This window comes from Nuphar pumila, chromosome 17 (assembly GCF_984573655.1).
Source record: "Nuphar pumila chromosome 17, dmNupPumi1.hap1.1, whole genome shotgun sequence".
Classification (NCBI taxonomy): Eukaryota; Viridiplantae; Streptophyta; class Magnoliopsida; order Nymphaeales; family Nymphaeaceae; genus Nuphar; species Nuphar pumila.
In genome coordinates, this window is record NC_143265.1 from 13,420,357 (window position 1) to 13,437,466 (window position 17,110).

General features: G+C 38.9%; 1 protein-coding gene across 1 annotated transcript in view; it reads left to right on the forward strand.

Moving 5' to 3' along the window:
• The window catches only part of LOC149811673 (lysine-specific demethylase JMJ705-like), a 78,565-nt gene that overhangs the window by 35,809 nt on the left and 25,646 nt on the right, over positions 1–17,110 (forward strand). The window contains exons 4-5 of the mRNA XM_089992537.1: positions 509–659; positions 9,287–9,990. Coding sequence (XP_089848663.1) covers positions 509–659; positions 9,287–9,990 — 855 coding nt within the window. The remainder of the gene's footprint in view (positions 1–508; positions 660–9,286; positions 9,991–17,110) is intronic.

The following is a 17,110-nucleotide window of genomic DNA, read 5'->3' on the forward strand; positions in this document are numbered from 1 at the left end:
CCTTGTTCTCTACCATGAATAAAATGAATTCAAAGCTATGCATGGCTGGCTTCCTGAAATCACTTTGTAAAACTGAAAGCTTGAAGGCGTGCTTCTCAGAACGTAGGCGCATGGACTTGCCATGAGAAGGCTGTGCCTCTGCCACACATAGTTGTGTTGAATAAAATTAATCAGAATAATCATGATTTTTAAAAACTATCTCTTATATTAATAATTTTGTTCATTGAACTACACTTTGCTTTAGATTTAGCATTTCCATAGGCTTTGCAGATAACAGAATAAATCTCACCTAACCTTTTTATCAATGATTTGATGTCTGTGGTGCAAGTTATTGTCATGTTTCCTTCAGTTTCAGAGTCCTGTCCTTGGAATATGGAGTTGCTAACATTCTAATAATTAACTTTTTATTTTTGAGATGGATTTATCATGTTCCCCTGAGTTTCAGAGGCTTGAACTTGGAGTCTGGAGTTAGTAGCATTCTAACAATTAACATTTTAATTTTGTGTAGGTTTTAACTGTGGAGAGGCTGCAAATATTGCAACTCCTGAATGGTTAACAGTAGCCAAAGAAGCTGCCATTCGTAGAGCCTCGATCAATCATCCACCTATGGTGTCTCATTTTCAACTGCTTTACACCTTTGCTCTAGCTTCATCATCAAGGTTTCTGAGCTTTTTCCTTTATGCTTTTCGTGTTTTCTATGTGCATTACAGTTATCTGATGGAAATGATTCAGAGTTGTAACGTTTTTCTTTTACAAGTTACATTAATTTTTGTTATATTCAAATTTAATGGATGCCATTCAGTGACTCACAAGTGTGATTGAGTAAGATACAATGGATTTCTTGCATATTGGTTGTTCCTGGAATATTTTTTTTCTCTAACTAGTATATATAATTTTATGATTTGTACAAAGTATATAATGTTTAGTTTATTATGTTGTTAACCAGGCTTTGTGAATCATCTTGAGGAAAAGATAAGACTGCATCTTACATGTTTTGGTTAAGTTGCAGCAATTCATTTGATAGAGTATAGGATTTTAGAAGAAGCATTTCTGATATATATATATATATATATATATATATATATATATATATATATAGAGAGAGAGAGAGAGAGAGAGAGAGAGAGAGAGAGAGAGATGTATCTTCCAGACCATTTATCTCCCAGACCCCTTTAGAAAACATACTTGCATGTGTTTTTTGTTTAATCTAAACCCATACATGTGACGTCTATGCTTTATTTAGTAGAAAATATGTATTAGTTTAAGCATTTTTTGATGTTTAGATGTGTTTTTAGCTCAATGAAAAAATCAACGGTATATAATTATATATTGTATAAAAAACTTGATTAACTAAAAATCAAGAATTCTTGTTAAATTGATTCGATCCAAATCATGGTTTTTAGTAAATAAACAATGATAAACACGTCTACAGGTTTGGATTAAGCAAAAAACTTGCACAAATATGTTTTCTAAAGAGGTCTGGGATGGTTTGGTTGATAAATGGTCTGGAACACACACTCTCTCTTTCTCTCTCTCTCTCTATATATATATGGGTGTGTGTGTGTTGCTTTTTACTGGCAAAATAATTGGATGTGCATGTTCGTGTCTTGTTTTGAAATGGGCGCTTCCTGTTTCTGATTCCTGCTCCTTGTTCTTGCTCTAGCAGCTATAACATAAACAAAATAAAAGAAGAAAATATCATGTGTGTAGTATGTGAGAGTGAAAACGCATGAATGTCGCCTGACTGCAACCAAGAAGAAGATGCCTTACATGGAACCTTCCAGAGTCTGTTCGCCCATTCACACTTTTGGAAGCCGAAGTGGAGAGAGAGAGAGAGAGAGAGAGAGAGAGAGAGAGAGAGAGAGAGAGAGAGAGAGAGAGAGAGAGAGAGGTTGTGCCTTATATGAAGGCAAGACAAGTTTCCTAATAACTAGGCTCTCTCATTTGAGAAAGGTGTATGGGTAGGATGGCCATTTTAATAAATAAATAACAGAAGTTATTGGAGGCAATTAAACTGAGCGTCATTTGCTTAATCCATGCAAAATCTTTGGTGAGAAATTAAAAACGCCAAAACTTTTGGTGTGCACATGAATTAGACCCAAAAGTTTGGTGGCTATTTGAAAATTTCCTAAAAAATCCCATCTCTACTGTGTTCAAGTATGAGATCAATACAATGCGCTGCACATGGGCACTAAACAAAATCTTTGGACCACCACTGTCCCAGCAGCCTTAAAATTTGCTGCATTATCAGTAATGGGTTGCACAACATTGGAGCGATATATCGGCCTACTCTTCTATAGAAATATGTCTATTGGACATATCAATAGATCTTAAGAACATAACTCCCTTAGGGTGAGAGGCTAAAAAGTTGACCTAATTTTGTTGTTAGTCTATTCATCCATCTTCCATAATGGTATAGCTCCTAGTCTTCAAGACTCTGAATTGCTTCACTTTAAGATCTTTCTCTTCAATGCATGGCAAGAGGGCATCTTATAATCAGTTCGTATGCTGGTAATGGCATCTGCCATAACCTGAAACTGAAAGGAATTTGCCGCATTGAATGGCATTCAAGTCTCATAAAAGAAAGGAAAATATTATGAGAAAGAGACAGGAGGAAGAGAGGAATATGAGCAGCCAAATCCAAAACCCTTTCTGAATTTATATGTTAAGGTTGGACAATCTATTAGTGTCATATTTATAATAAGTTGCAGCAGTGCCAATTTACAAATATGCCCATCAATCAGTTACATAACCAAACTAGCAGACAATTACAATAGAGGCACACTATGACACGTCCAACATAGTCTCTTATCTGACATCTCACATCTCTCATTATGTGGATTCATGACCTGTGTCATGGATTGAATTCTGGATATGTATCTGGTCCAGATTTGTGGCATGGTCTAACAGAATCACTCAATTCCTAGGTCTGCCTGCTCGATCATCTGCTTGCAAGCATGTCTGAATGTATATCAGGCTGGCTGCCTAAGGTTGTTCTAGGCGAGAAAAAACTGCCAATCTCTCACCCTAGTCTTGTAAACCACCTTCTTGAGGCTGCTCCTCCTAGTGGCAGGGGGTGATATACTGTTGGAGTGACTGCCACTTTGTCCTCTACTGTTGAAGAATCTGCACATCTTCCTCAATAAGGTCACTAACACTTGCTCCAACATGGCATTGAAGTTTACAGAAATTTATGCATTCATTGGGCATGATTACTCATTTACTTCACCATTCTTAGGCAGGATATCTCCTGTTTTAGGTACTTTAAACAGATTTTTCGGAGAGGAATATTGCTCAGGAACCATATACAAGTGTAGGCTCATGTAGATTAGGCCTGTTCTCTAGATGATAAAATGTATACCACAAGGTTATTATGTATGAGTTGGAGACACTTTAGTTTCGTGAGAAACAAAAGACATGATGCAGTATCAATATCGATTACTGAGACAAAGTATATAGCCACTTCCACTGTTGCTGGCACCATGGTTAAAGTACATCCTTGAAGAGTTAGGAGAAAAGGTAGTTCTACCTATATTCGCCCATTGTGGTAATAGTGTAGTCATCACATAGCTACCAAACTAGTATTCCATGCGGAGGATAAAAACTTATTGACATAGATTGTCACTTTGTGAGTGAAGTCTATTGAACAGTTGGGTGATATCTTCACAAAGGCTGTTAGGGGATCAAGACTTGTTGCAATTGTTAGCAAGTTGGTGATGCTAAATATATTTGCCACACCTTGATGGGAGGAATGTTAAAAGAGATTGTCAAAAGTTTGACTTGAGTGTCTTTTTTTTCAGTGGAACAGTCCTTATGTTTCATTGAAATGGTATTTTGATGATTTCTTCCAATACCATGATATTAGACTAATGAGGAATAGAAAAGTGGTATCAAGCCATAGTATGCTCTCTCTCTCTCTCTCTCTCTCTCTCTCCCCGACGACCGTGCACTTTTTCTTCTTTCTCCATCCTTCCTCATCTTCTTTCCTATGTCACATGGGTACGAGTGCGAGTATGGGTACATGTAAGGGTATGGAGGGTACGGCACAACAATTTCAAAAAATGAGATGTTAAAATGTATTGTGTATATATATATATATTCAATATATATATTGTTAAGATGTATATATATATATATATATATGTATATTTAGATATACTTCTGTGTATATAAACTGAAATACCCATTAGGGATATTTCAGTCATTTCACTTTTGTAATAGGTGTCAATCCACTAGGTACTGATAACTTTTTTGATTTTTGATTTTTTTAAATATTACTGCTTTAAAAGTAATATAGCTATTGAAGCTGGTTCAACTAGCTGTTGGTATAACGCCCCAAAATCCCGAATTTGTAAACTTTTTAAGAAAAATTTGAAACTTTGCAATCAACCCTTTTTTAGAGTTTAAAATAGCAGTTCAACGGAAAACAATGTTTGAAAGAATAAGTCAACAAACCTTTGGCTCATTATAGGCGAACTTTTCTTTACATAATGGATTTGTATCTCCATACAATCATTGGAACCACATAGATTCAAAATAAAGTTTTTGATAATTAAAGTTTACACAAAATGAGGTATTATAAAAGAAACTCTTATGCAAAATTACAAAAAACGTGCTTAGGAGCGAAACAACAGAGAGAGAGAGTAGGTTCTTGATATCATCACGTCATCGCGCCATCGTCTCCCGCATCAACCTAATCATCACCTGTATCCTATAAAACGAGTCAGACTTATGAAAGCCTGGTAGGTGCATAGATATCAAAAGCCAGAACAAGACTAACATGTGCGTTATTCTTTTCGCGATGTGTAGTTTCAAAATAAGTAAAATGAGCATGGTAATCTTGTTTCGATAATTATTGACCAGTGGGTACGCACAAGATAAAACGTAGAAACAACTGAGACTGTTCGTGGGGTTATTATTTTATGTATTTTGATACCCCAGACAACTAGCTGAGTCCGCTCCTAAGGGGATGACCTATTGATCGAGAGAGAATTCTCCAAAGGCATAAACAACAAGGTATGCATCCGAACTTCTGCAGAAGTCAATGAGAATCTACCACCTAGGATAATATTTGGTAGCCTAGTCCCCTAATTCTGATGACGGATGACTCCGAGTCATTGCTACTCGAGGAGCATAGTTGTTAACAACTTGTCTATCAGAGTTTTTGTACCATCTTATCCTCTCTCTTGACAGAACCAAAGAAACGAATGGGTATATCAGACCTTATTTTAACTGACGACCCATTCTACATGCTCTGGTGCTATGTCGTACATTGTGATCATAATAAACCTTTAGTTCATTCATTGTTGTACTAACATGTCGTGCATGTCTAACAGTACCAAAATGATGGGGACAATGCGGGTTTCCTCAAAAGGAAACCCCACCCACAACGATATCGCGTGCCTTAAGTCGAGATCAGTTTGGAAAAGGAGTTATAGAGAAACTTTACAATGCTAGATGGTCAGTTCGATAAGAATGAACGTGACATCATTGGTTCAAGCATGCAAGGGAGTCTTGCCATAAACTTGGGGTAGGCTATGTATGAAACTGTCGAGTGTTGCGAATATGCAACTGTAAAATATCTGTTTTACTTTTCAAGACATCGGGGAAATGCGAGTTTGAAATCTTACTTGGGGATTCTTTCAAGAAAATTGAATTATGGTGAGGATGCGTAAATTTGCATCCTTAAATACATATATGCTAGCGTAATTTAAAGCAGACAGGAGTGTGCAAAACTGCATTCCTTGTTAAAAACATAAGTCTGTGTACATTTAAGCTCGACGATAAGATAAACGACACAAGGTAGGGCCCGATGTGTGAAAACCACATATCAAGCTAAATAAGTTGCATAAGTAATAGCCTGTATAGATTATAGCGCGACGATAAAGTAAATGACATAAAGCAGAGACCGATGTGTGAAACCACACATCGAGCTAAATAAATTGTAGAAAGCTGGAGCCTGTGCACATTATAATGCGACGACAAACTAAATAACATAAAGCAGGACCCGATGTGTGAAACCACACATCGAGCTAAATAAATTGCAGAAAGCTGGAGTCTGTGTACATTATAGCGCGACAAAAAAGTAAAAGACGTAATTTAAAAGTGGACAAGAATATGCAAAAGTGCATTATTGAGTTAAAAGCACGCACGCACGCACACACACACACATATATATATATATATATATATATATATATATATAAATTAGAAGTATTTCAACATTATTCTTGTATGCAAATTTATCCTACATCGGAGATGGTTCGAATCTCTGATGATTTCGAGCGTAGGTTATAATATTGTTAGTGCCTTGGTAATCGTGTCAAAAATATGAAGTCTCGTTTGCCGTGCCTGATGTGCTACCCTGCAAATGGTTTTTATCGTACTGAGTTAAGTTCTTAGATTTTGACGAAAGTAGCAATGGTCACGTCGCAATGGTCGAACTTAAACTCAGTTCAAACCTACTGGATCAAGCCGAGCTTGGTAGAGGTTGAGCCAATCTCGGCGGCTAGCCGGGTTGAGCCAAGGAGAACTGAAGGAGCGGGACAGGAATCGACTGAGCTGGCTTGCTGGAACTGAGTCAAACTCGGCGCACCCGAGCTGACTCGGGGGACTTGGACTAAATCATGTTGAGCTCTGCTTTAGTCGAGTTCTGCTTGGTTTGGATCGACTCGAGGCTGCTGCCTCTTGGGTGCAAGAGGGGGGTGAGGGCTTGACGGTCAGGCTGAGTCGCACCCGACTTGGCTTGGGATATGACCGAGTCTAGCTCGGTTCTCCAACAGGGAGGAAAAGGGTGAGACGGCTGGCTGCCGCATCCTTTCTGACAGAGCAAGGGAAAGGGGGAGGCCGACATCTCTGCGTGGTTGGTAGGAGCTGTCAGTGCACGTCTCCTTGTGGTGGAACGTTGCTGGTTCGAACCCAGTGGTACGTTGAATAGTAACTGTGGGGGGGGGGGGGGGGCTGCCTAACCTAACTTGCAGGAGGGAGAGGCATCATGCCCTCCCTCCGGCTGCCTCTTCTTGGAAAGATGGCAGCAGCCTCTGTTTGCTGCCGATCTTGCTAAAAAAAGGAGAGGGTGCTCGGCACCCTCTCTCCTGGCGAGTCAGAGCCACCGCTGTTGGTGGCTCTTGGTTGCCGGCGAAACACATGAAAAGGAAAGAGGGAGGGCAGCACTGAGGGGTGTCGTAGCTCCTCATGGTGGAGAGAGAGAGAGAGAGAGAGAGAGAGAGAGAGAGAGAGAGAGAGAGAGAGAGAGAGAGAGAGAGAGAGAGAGAGAGAGAGAGTCATGGTTTTGCTTTTAAAAAGAAACTCCCTGCGGGGGGTTTAAATAGAGTAACGGGGGGGGGGAGATTTTGATTGGTATGTCGACATCCAACCCGGATCCGGTTGGATCTAACTTGGATACCAATCTCTTTTTTTTTTCTTAAAGAACCCATGTAAAAATAACGGATTTTACAGTTGGACCAGCCCCTTATGTCTTGGAGTGCCTATTTAATGGCACTCCCTCCCTTGTATTACATTATGCTTGTTGAAAGCATATTTGAATAAAAGATTATTTTTTTACTTGAGTTATTGCTCTCTTTTGAGAGATTTATGTGTTAGCCCTTAGTGGCTTTTTGTAATTGGCCCATAAGTGGCTTGTATATTTGTGGATGTGCACACTTGTAGCTCTTTTGTCGCATTGTGTTTGTCCACTTGGTATTTCATTAAAGAGGGCATGGGGATATATATATATATATATATATATATATATATATATATATATATATATAAGAAGAATGTGATATTTGAATATAAGAAGGGCTAACATGTAATTGAAAGAAAAAAAGAAGAAAAGAATGGAGGAATGGGAGCGGGGTGTTGAGATATTTTTGTGTTTACCTTTATAAAAAGAAAGGGAGGGGGGAGGGCACAAACATTTTGTAATTCCCCTTTCTTTGTTACCCCCACCCCATCGCCTCTCTCTCCTTCTCTTTCTTCGTTACCCCCACCCCAATGCCTCTCTCTCTTTGTTACCCCACCCCACTCTCTCTCTCTCTCTCTCTCTCTCTGAGTAAGAGAAAGAAGAACGAGGAGGAGAATAAGGAGGTGGGTACCTCTCTCTTCGTTCTTCCTCTTCTCCTCCTCTTCTTCCTTCTTATTCCTCTTTTTCTTTTCCTTCTTCCTCTTCTCTTCTTTTTCTGTCCTCTTCTTCCTTCTGATCCCTTTGACCGAGTGTCAAACTGCATTAAAAGAAGAAAAAAAACTTGGTATCGGGTTTGGGTCTTAGATGGACCCGATCTGAACAGACCTAAAATGTACCTCTCTCTTCGTTCTTCCTCTTCTCCTCCTCTTCTTCCTTCTTATTCCTCTTTTTCTTTTCCTTCTTCCTCTTCTCTTCTTTTTCTGTCCTCTTCTTCCTTCTGATCCCTTTGACCGAGTGTCAAACTGCATTAAAAGAAGAAAAAAAACTTGGTATCGGGTTTGAGTCTTAGATGGACCCGATCTGAACAGACCTAAAATGTACCCATGTTCGGGCATGCCAACATGGGTACGCTGGGTCATATGGCATGTCCGTGTATCCATAGCTTCTTCCTAATCCTTTCTAACCTTAAAACACTCAGAACTAGCAGCTTGAAATGTAAGGCACTAGTAATGACAACAGAATGAAAGACTTGTTTAGAGAAGCTTTTGATGCTTAAAGATGATATTATTATTTTGTAAAGAAATGCATAAATCTTGAAATGTTATCAGTGACGATGATGTCAAGTCTTACATTGGAGAAAACAACAGACTAGATCTCATTGGTATTGAGAAAACATTAATAAATGAACCTTTATGCTATACAGACTTAGGCTATACATGATGAAGGAAAAATGACCATGATATACTTGACGGATCAAGAGATACAATTAACTAGCTAACACCATATAACTTTTTTTTCTCCCAAATGGCTTCCACATTTTTTGCATGATTCACTTGTACACGACTTAATTGCCATGCCATGATAGGAAAGACATCTATGGAGGTGGCTGGAAGCCTGGAACTAGCTTAAATTTTACAAACTCATGTGACTCATTTTCTCCTCTTTTTCTCATTATTGGTTGGTGTGCTTGACCTGTGATCACTGGATTCAGATCTTTAAACTGTATGGCATATTTGTTCTTATTTTCCCACTTGTGCACTGTTATGAGTTTTAGATGTTCTTGATAACCGAGTGGAATTATAAGGTAAAATATTGTAATATAGGTTCTACAAGGATCTTTACAAGAAACCATTTGTTAATGACATTATTCTTGGGTTGCAGGATTCCAACAAGCATCCCAGTAGAGCCACGAAGCTCAAGGCTGAAAGATAAGAAAAGAGGCGAAGGAGAATCAATGGTTAGAGAGCTATTTGTTCAAAATGTAATTCAAACCAATGAACTGCTTCATATCCTCTATAGTAAAGGATCAATGTGCCTTCTACTTCCTGCAAATGATTCAGACATTTCTGTATGCTCAACATTACATGACAGACCTAAAGGAAAGGTAAAATCTAGGCTGTCCATTGGTTTATGCAGCCCCAAAGAAGCACCTGAATCAGTAACTAAGATTTCCTGTGATACTACACCTGAAAGGATGATGCTTAACAGGCAAGTTTTTGGTTCCCATTTGCTGAAAGGAAAATCTGAGCCTATAGGCAAGGGGAATAGGCTCTGTGCTGTCAAGTATGCTCAATGTGAAATGCAAGATATGCACTCTTTAAGTTCAGAGTCTCTCCGCATAAGTTATGGAAAGGAATGCTCCTTTTCTGGTGATTTGCTGCTTGATCAAGGATTTTTCTCTTGCGTCACTTGTGGAATTTTAGGTTTTGCTTGCATGGCTGTTATTCAACCTTCAGAATTAGCTGTCAGAAACCTTCTGTCTCGTGATTGCAGCCATTTGAATGGGCAGATTGATGGTTCTGGATTAACAAGTGGTACACATGCAGTTGAAGATGGGAATAATTTAGATATGAATGCTCATTGTGGTAAGTTTTGCTTTAAAGATTCATGTCCTATATATTTTTATAATTTAATTGACAAGTTTCTCTAGTTTTTTGAGGTTCCCATATTGTGTCAAATTTCTTATTCACTCTGTATTTGCTATAAAATTTAATTCAGTCTCCTAAGAGTAGCCTTCTCCACCTCTCTCTCACTCTCACACACAAACACTACTTGTATACAGGGAAAATATTGACCACTGTCATGGATTCTAAATCCCCTAGTATGTTTTGACCAAATCTGACGTCATGGATGTGTTCACCATGGTCAAAATAGTAGGAACCTTCCTTGGGTCATTGTTTTTTTTTCAACATAAAAATATGATTTTTTGAGGGTTGAAAATTCGGTACACTGTAGGCCATTGATTTTTCAACCTTTGAAAAAAATCCGGCATACATGTTGGAAAAACATGATCCAAGAGCTGATTTCTACTAAACCAAACATGTAGATCACATCCGGATTATCAGGTATGCAAAAAAACGAAAAAAAGAAGAAAAAAATTTAGAGTTTTCGGCTATATGGTTTGGAACCCACGAGGGTAGCAAACATTATCCCTTAATACATACATACATTAATACATGCATGTATACATTATATATATACCATTTCATTAACACCCACAAAAGGTTGTGGATGTTATCAGATCATTTTATATAAATATAAATACAAATAAATGGATAAAGTATGTGTGTATTCATGTGTGTGGGTATGATACATACACACCTCCAAGGACGACCTAGCTTGTATTTGGATTTTGGGCATTGCTTTGTAAGTAATTGGATTGGGTTGCAAGTACTTGTAACTGGGTTTACTTATTGTTTGCTTTTGATACTTGTTGGATTGGATCTACTAGGAGTTTTGAGATCCCAATCTCATGTACTTAGCCACACCACTCTATAAGTAGGTGATGGCTCTTGTATGGCTCATACCTTTGGAATCATAATCAAATTGAGCTCTTTCTCTCTTGAGATTAGCTTTGGGAGGATCCTCATTGAGGAGAATTTGCTCTTGATCCTTAGCTTACCTGTAATCTTGGTCTTCTGTATCACTGATGTGAGGAAGAGAAGAGAGGAGGCAGCCACGAGAAGCACGATTCTTAATCAATAAGAATCATGCCCTATTCTTTGATATATATATATATATATATATATATATATATATATATATATATATATATATATATATATATAATACACTGATCAGATCAGGTCTGAGGGTCCAAATCTGGACCCATATGTACATATACATTCTTAATAGTCTCTCTCAAGTTGTGCATGGTTTCGTACCATGGACAACTTGTTCTTCAAAAACCAAAAGTGGACGCTGGTAAGTCCCTTAGTAAACAAATCCGCCACTTGATCAGCTGTGGGAACATAAGCTGGCTCAACTTCTCTATCTTCGATCTTTTGCCGAATGAAGTGTTGATCAATCTCTATATGTTTGGTACCATTGTGATGAATGGGATTGAAAGCAATTTGTATGACACTTTGATTATCGCAAAGGAGATTGGTGGGCATAATAGATTCTCCGATCTCAGTCAAAAGATGTCTCAGCCATGTAGCCTCTGCTGTAGCGACCGCCATAGATCGGTACTCAGCTTCTGTACTGGATCGTGCAATTACACGTTGTTTCTTGCTACTCCACGCTATCAAGTTCCCATCCAGAAAAACACAAAATTCAGAAACCGATCGCCTGTCATCTGGATCTCCAGCCTAATCTGCATCTGTGTAAACATCTAATCGATGTCGCTTCCCTTTGAACTTGGACTGATGATAGACTAGACCATCTTCAAGAGTGCCTTTTAAATATCGAAGAATTCTCTTAACAACATTCATATGCTCTCTTCATGGATCATGCATGAATTGTGACACTTGGTTCACTGCATACACAATGTCTGGTCTGGTAAAGGTGATGTATTGAAGCATTCCAACGAGACTACGATATTGCTTGGAGTCTTTATATGATTCTCCATCTTGAGAGCTGAGCTTGTGGTTTAATACACTAGGAGTGGATAGTGGTTTACAATCTTTCATGCCTGCCTTTTCCAACAGATCCAAGGTATATTTGTATTAGGTTAATGAAAGAGATCCATTCTGTCTATCCACTTCAACTCCCAAGAAATAACGTAAGACTCCCAAATCTTTCATCTTAAATTGTTGACTTAGTAAGTCTTTCGTGGATTTTATGTGTTCATCTGAATTCCCAGTAATAATAATGTCATCCACATATATAAGAATAATGAAACCGTATCGCTGAACTTCGAGGGAAAAACTGTCAAACCATGAACGAGAAGCCTGCTTTAATCCATAGATGGCTCTTTGTAGTTTGCAAACATGTATGTTGGGGCTATATTCTGCATAACCAGCGGGTTGCTCCATGTACACCTCTTCTTTCAGGCTACCATGCAAAAATGCATTTTTGACATCAAGTTAATTAAGAGTGCATCCATACTGAACCGACAAAGACAAAATTAATCGAATAGTTCCCATCTTGACCACAGGACTAAAAGTCTCATCATAATCTTGCCCATATTCTTGAGTGAAACCTTTTGCCACCAACCTTGCCTTATAGCGTTCAATAGATCCATCCAGTTTATACTTTATTTTATAGACCCATTTAGACCCTACAATATTTTTGTCGGATAGTTTGGGAACAATCTCCCAAGTTCCACACTCATGTAAGGCTTTCATTTCCTCGTTCATGGCTTCAACCCATTTGAGTGACATAGATGCTTGTAAAAAACTAATAGGTTCATCCTGTTTTTTAATCTGGGAGATGAATAGCTGCAAGTCTGTAGAGAAGTTTTTATAACTAACCCATCTTTCAATAGGATGAAGAATCCTCTCAGGCCTTCTAGGGTGCACATCGGTTCGCTGAGCATTGTCTTTATTTCGCCGTACATAGACAACCCCTTGAAACTTGGCAATATCTGAAGCGGTAGGCATAGTATCCTGCGTGGTCGGCGTCTCTTCCCTTTGTGTACACACACCAGGTTTATTCGGTTCAGTCGATATTGTATGACATGAGGGAGCATCGCGAGTAGCCATTTGATCAAATACCTCAGCAGCAAGCCACGACTGATAACCTTCATCATTCACGCTGTGTTCTTCTACCCTTCCTGGACTCTCAATATGAGTCTCATCAAACACAACATTCCGTGAGATTTTGATGCGATTAGTAGTGGAATCGTAGCAGCGATAACCTTTGTATTAATCAGCATAACCAACGAACTTACACTTGCATGCCTTGTTTTGGAACTTGTCATGTTGGGAACTGTCAATATGAACATAACATATGCAACCAAACACTCACAATTCATTATAATCAGGGTGAGTCCCAAAGAGTGTAAAATAAGGAGATTGATTCACAAGTAATTTCATTGGTAGTCGATTTATGATATACACAACATAATGAAAAGCTTCTGTCCATAAGCTTAAAGAAACGTGAGTGCCATGTATCATGCTCAATGCACTTTCAAGAATGTGCCGGTGTTTTCTTTCTGCCATACCATTTTGTTGCCGTGTGTGCGGGCAAGATATTCGACAACTTATTCCTTTATCCTGGAGAAATTGAGTAAATTCCTTTGATAGATACTCTCCCCCACCATCACATTGGAAATGTTGGATTTGAGATGAGAACTGAGTGAAAAGCTTGAACACTTCAGATTTGTGTTTCATAAAGTAGATCCGAGTATATCTGAAATAACTATCGATAAAAGTGACATAATAGCGATTGCCCGATAAGGAAGATTGCGGGGCAGGTCGCCAAACATCAGAATAGACAATTTCAAAAGGCACAGAAGCTCTTTGATTTATTGAGTATAATGGAAGAACATGACTCTTATATAAATGACAACTAGAACAAAGAGAAATATCAGACTCAATATTCAAACTGGACTGTGGAACAAGTCCACTAGACACAAGTTTTTCAATGAATGAACGATTACAATGACCTAAACGACGATGCCAAATTTCTGACTTATTACACTGAGATAGACTAAAACAATCTTTAAATGACACTATCTGTGGATTTATTGGAGCAGCACGAGCAGAAAGAGACTCCTTGAAGACATACATATTTCCTTGTCGCTCTCCTTCAACGAGCGTCTTCTTCGTGTGAAGATCCTTGACACATACAGAAGAATGAGTGAATTCAACACAAGAATTAGTATCATCGACAAGTTTAGAAACAAAAACAATATTTTTAACAATACTGGGTGAGTGATAAACATCAGATAAAAGAAGTGAAGAATTGAGGAGTGGAAGAGAAATGTTTCCAACATGGGATATAGGGTGGAGGGCACCATCTTCAGTTTTAATACTAAATTTATCACGATAAGGAATGGGTTGTGAAATCTTACCAACGTCACCTGTCACGTGTGCAACAACCCCATAATCAATGTACCAAGTCCCCTGCTCAGTTTGCTTGAAACTTAACTTGGAAAGGGCAGAGATCAAGAGGTTCTTCACATTCTCCTTTTCATCCCTTGCTTGTCCTCTAGTGGAAGACCCAACACCACCAAATTTGCCTCTGTTTTGCAGATTATGCCAACAATTTGCCTTAATGTGCCCCTTTTTATTACACTGAAAACACATTGGTATCTGTCTAGAAGATTGGTTAGCTGGGAATGAGTTGGGTGACATGTTAGGCGTGGGAAGTAATCCACGACCTCCTTGATTACCTCTTCCCTGTCCCCGTCCACCTCGAAAGCCTCCACGGCCACGTCCTGCCACCATGCCTGTGACAAGGATCTCATGATTGTTGGAATTGTATGTCAACTCCTCACCTCTAATAGTAACTTCATATTGCAGGAGTTTCGCGCGCAAATCATCAAAGTTAGGCAATGAAGGAAGGCATAAAAGAGAGGTGACCAACATGTGATAGTCAGATCCAAGACCATTCAGCGCCTGTTGAACTTTCTCTTTGTCCGGAATAACAAATCCCACCATCGCTAATTGGTCTGTGATGCTCTTGACTTTGTTCATGCATTCTGTAACCGATAAATTCTCTTTCTTTAAGAGCTGAAACTCTCTCTTTAAATGAAGAATCCTAGCTTCAGAAATTTGTGAATAGGTCTGCGCTAGTATCTCCCACAGTTCTTTAGTTGAACATTTATCTGGAATGGCCATTAATACCTCTTGAGAAAGTATAGAGGTAATGTAAGCCACAACCGCCTGATCGTTTCTTTTCCATGTTGTAAATTCTGGATTGCGAACTAGTTTATTAGAAACCTCACCTTTATCGTCTTGCTCTTTCTGCAGGAGGAACTCGGAAGGTGCATGAATCGTTCCATCGAGGTGACCAGAGAGGTCCAAACTACGAATAAAAGGCAAAATTTGCCTCTTCCAAGTCAAGAAATTAGAGGTATTCAATTTCTCAGATATGAATTGGCCAAGAAAACTGGACGGAAGTGATGGGGAATTCATGAAAAAAATAATAAATGAACGAGTTGACTAAAGAGAAGAATGAGAATACACGAGTTGATGAAAAGGAAAGAATTGATTAAGGGATAAAGAGAAAAAACTTTGGTTCAGTTCTTCAGCAATTCATTGACCCAGCAACACAAGTCTGTCCGACCACTTTTTTTTTTGGAACAGTCGTGCTGTAGTTCTTCAGACAGACTTGGCAGAAGTCGTGATGTTGCAAGTTTAAAAGTCTTAGAAATGGAACGATTGCAAGTCTAATATGAAAATATCAACTCATGATGTAGGTAAGAAAAAGAACAAGTATGTTTTAATCTGAAAAAGAACAGATGTAAAACGAGAGCAGAAGAATAATCAGAATTTAGAAAATTAGAAAACTGATCGTATATGATTAGATTCAATTTTGACGTTGTGAAAAAGGGGAAACTTGACTGAAAGACTCGTCTCTTCGAAGAGAGCTCGACCTGATTGTAGAAGAGAACTCAGTTGAAGGAAGAACTGGGAGGAAGAACTCAGAGATTGTGAATCAAGGAAAAACAAGAAACTCGACCTGTTTAGAGGAGAACTCGACTTTTGGGTTTGACTGAAGAAGAGGAGGGCTCGACTGAAGAACTCGGATGCAAGAACTCGGCTTCACCTGTGTAGCAGACATATGAGGATTGACACGCACGGTTGACGAGATCAGATGAGTAGGAGGAAGACTCAGCCGTGTCACGTTACGATGAAGACCCTGTTACGCCCAGAGTTGCCACTGCTTTGATACCATCTAAGAAATCATGCACCTGTAATCTTGGTCTTCTGTATCACTGCTGTGAGGAGGAGAAGAGAGGAGGCAGCCACGAGAAGCACGATTCTTAATCAATAAGAATCGTGCCCTATTCTTTGATATATATATATATATATATATATATATATATATATATATATATATATATATATATATATATATAATACACTGATCAGATCGGGTCCAAATCTGGACCCGTATGTTCATATACATTCTTAATAGCTTCCACCCTAGAGATTAGGAGAATAAACCTCACTTAGCCTCCATTGCCTTCCATTATTCCAATTCCAAGCTAGCCGATTCCTTGTTTTCCCAAATTTCTTTCAAGTTCTCCACCATTTCCACTCCAATTAGGGTTAGAATCCTATCAGGGTATGGATGTGTGTGTATGTTGGGTGGGGGGGGGGGGTGAGTGTGGGTGTGGGGTTTGTGCATGCAGAATTAAAATCTGGTGCAATGTGATTGCACACTTTAAGTGTGCTGCTGCACCTCATCACCCACCATCTGCTGTTGGGCCCCACAGCTGACAGGCTGTATCCCAAAGATGGTGGGTGCTCAGGTGCAGCAGCACACTAAAAGTGTGCAATCACATTGCACCTGATTCTCCCTCGTGCATGCATGTGTATGTGGGGTGTGTGCGTGGGGAGGGGGGTGCATATGTGCGTGTGTGTAAGGGGTGGGGTCTTAACTTTGATATCTTCAAGGGTACCGTGCTCTCTATTTACCCCCACTGATTTTCTAAATCTTAGCCTTGAATGTTTTATGAATCTAATCATATAGATGATATATCCATTTTTTAGTGGACATATGTTAAAGATATTTTGATGTGTAGACAGCATTTTACAAAAATCTAGAAAATTATGGCCCACAATGCACTGAAAAATTACAACGTAAAAG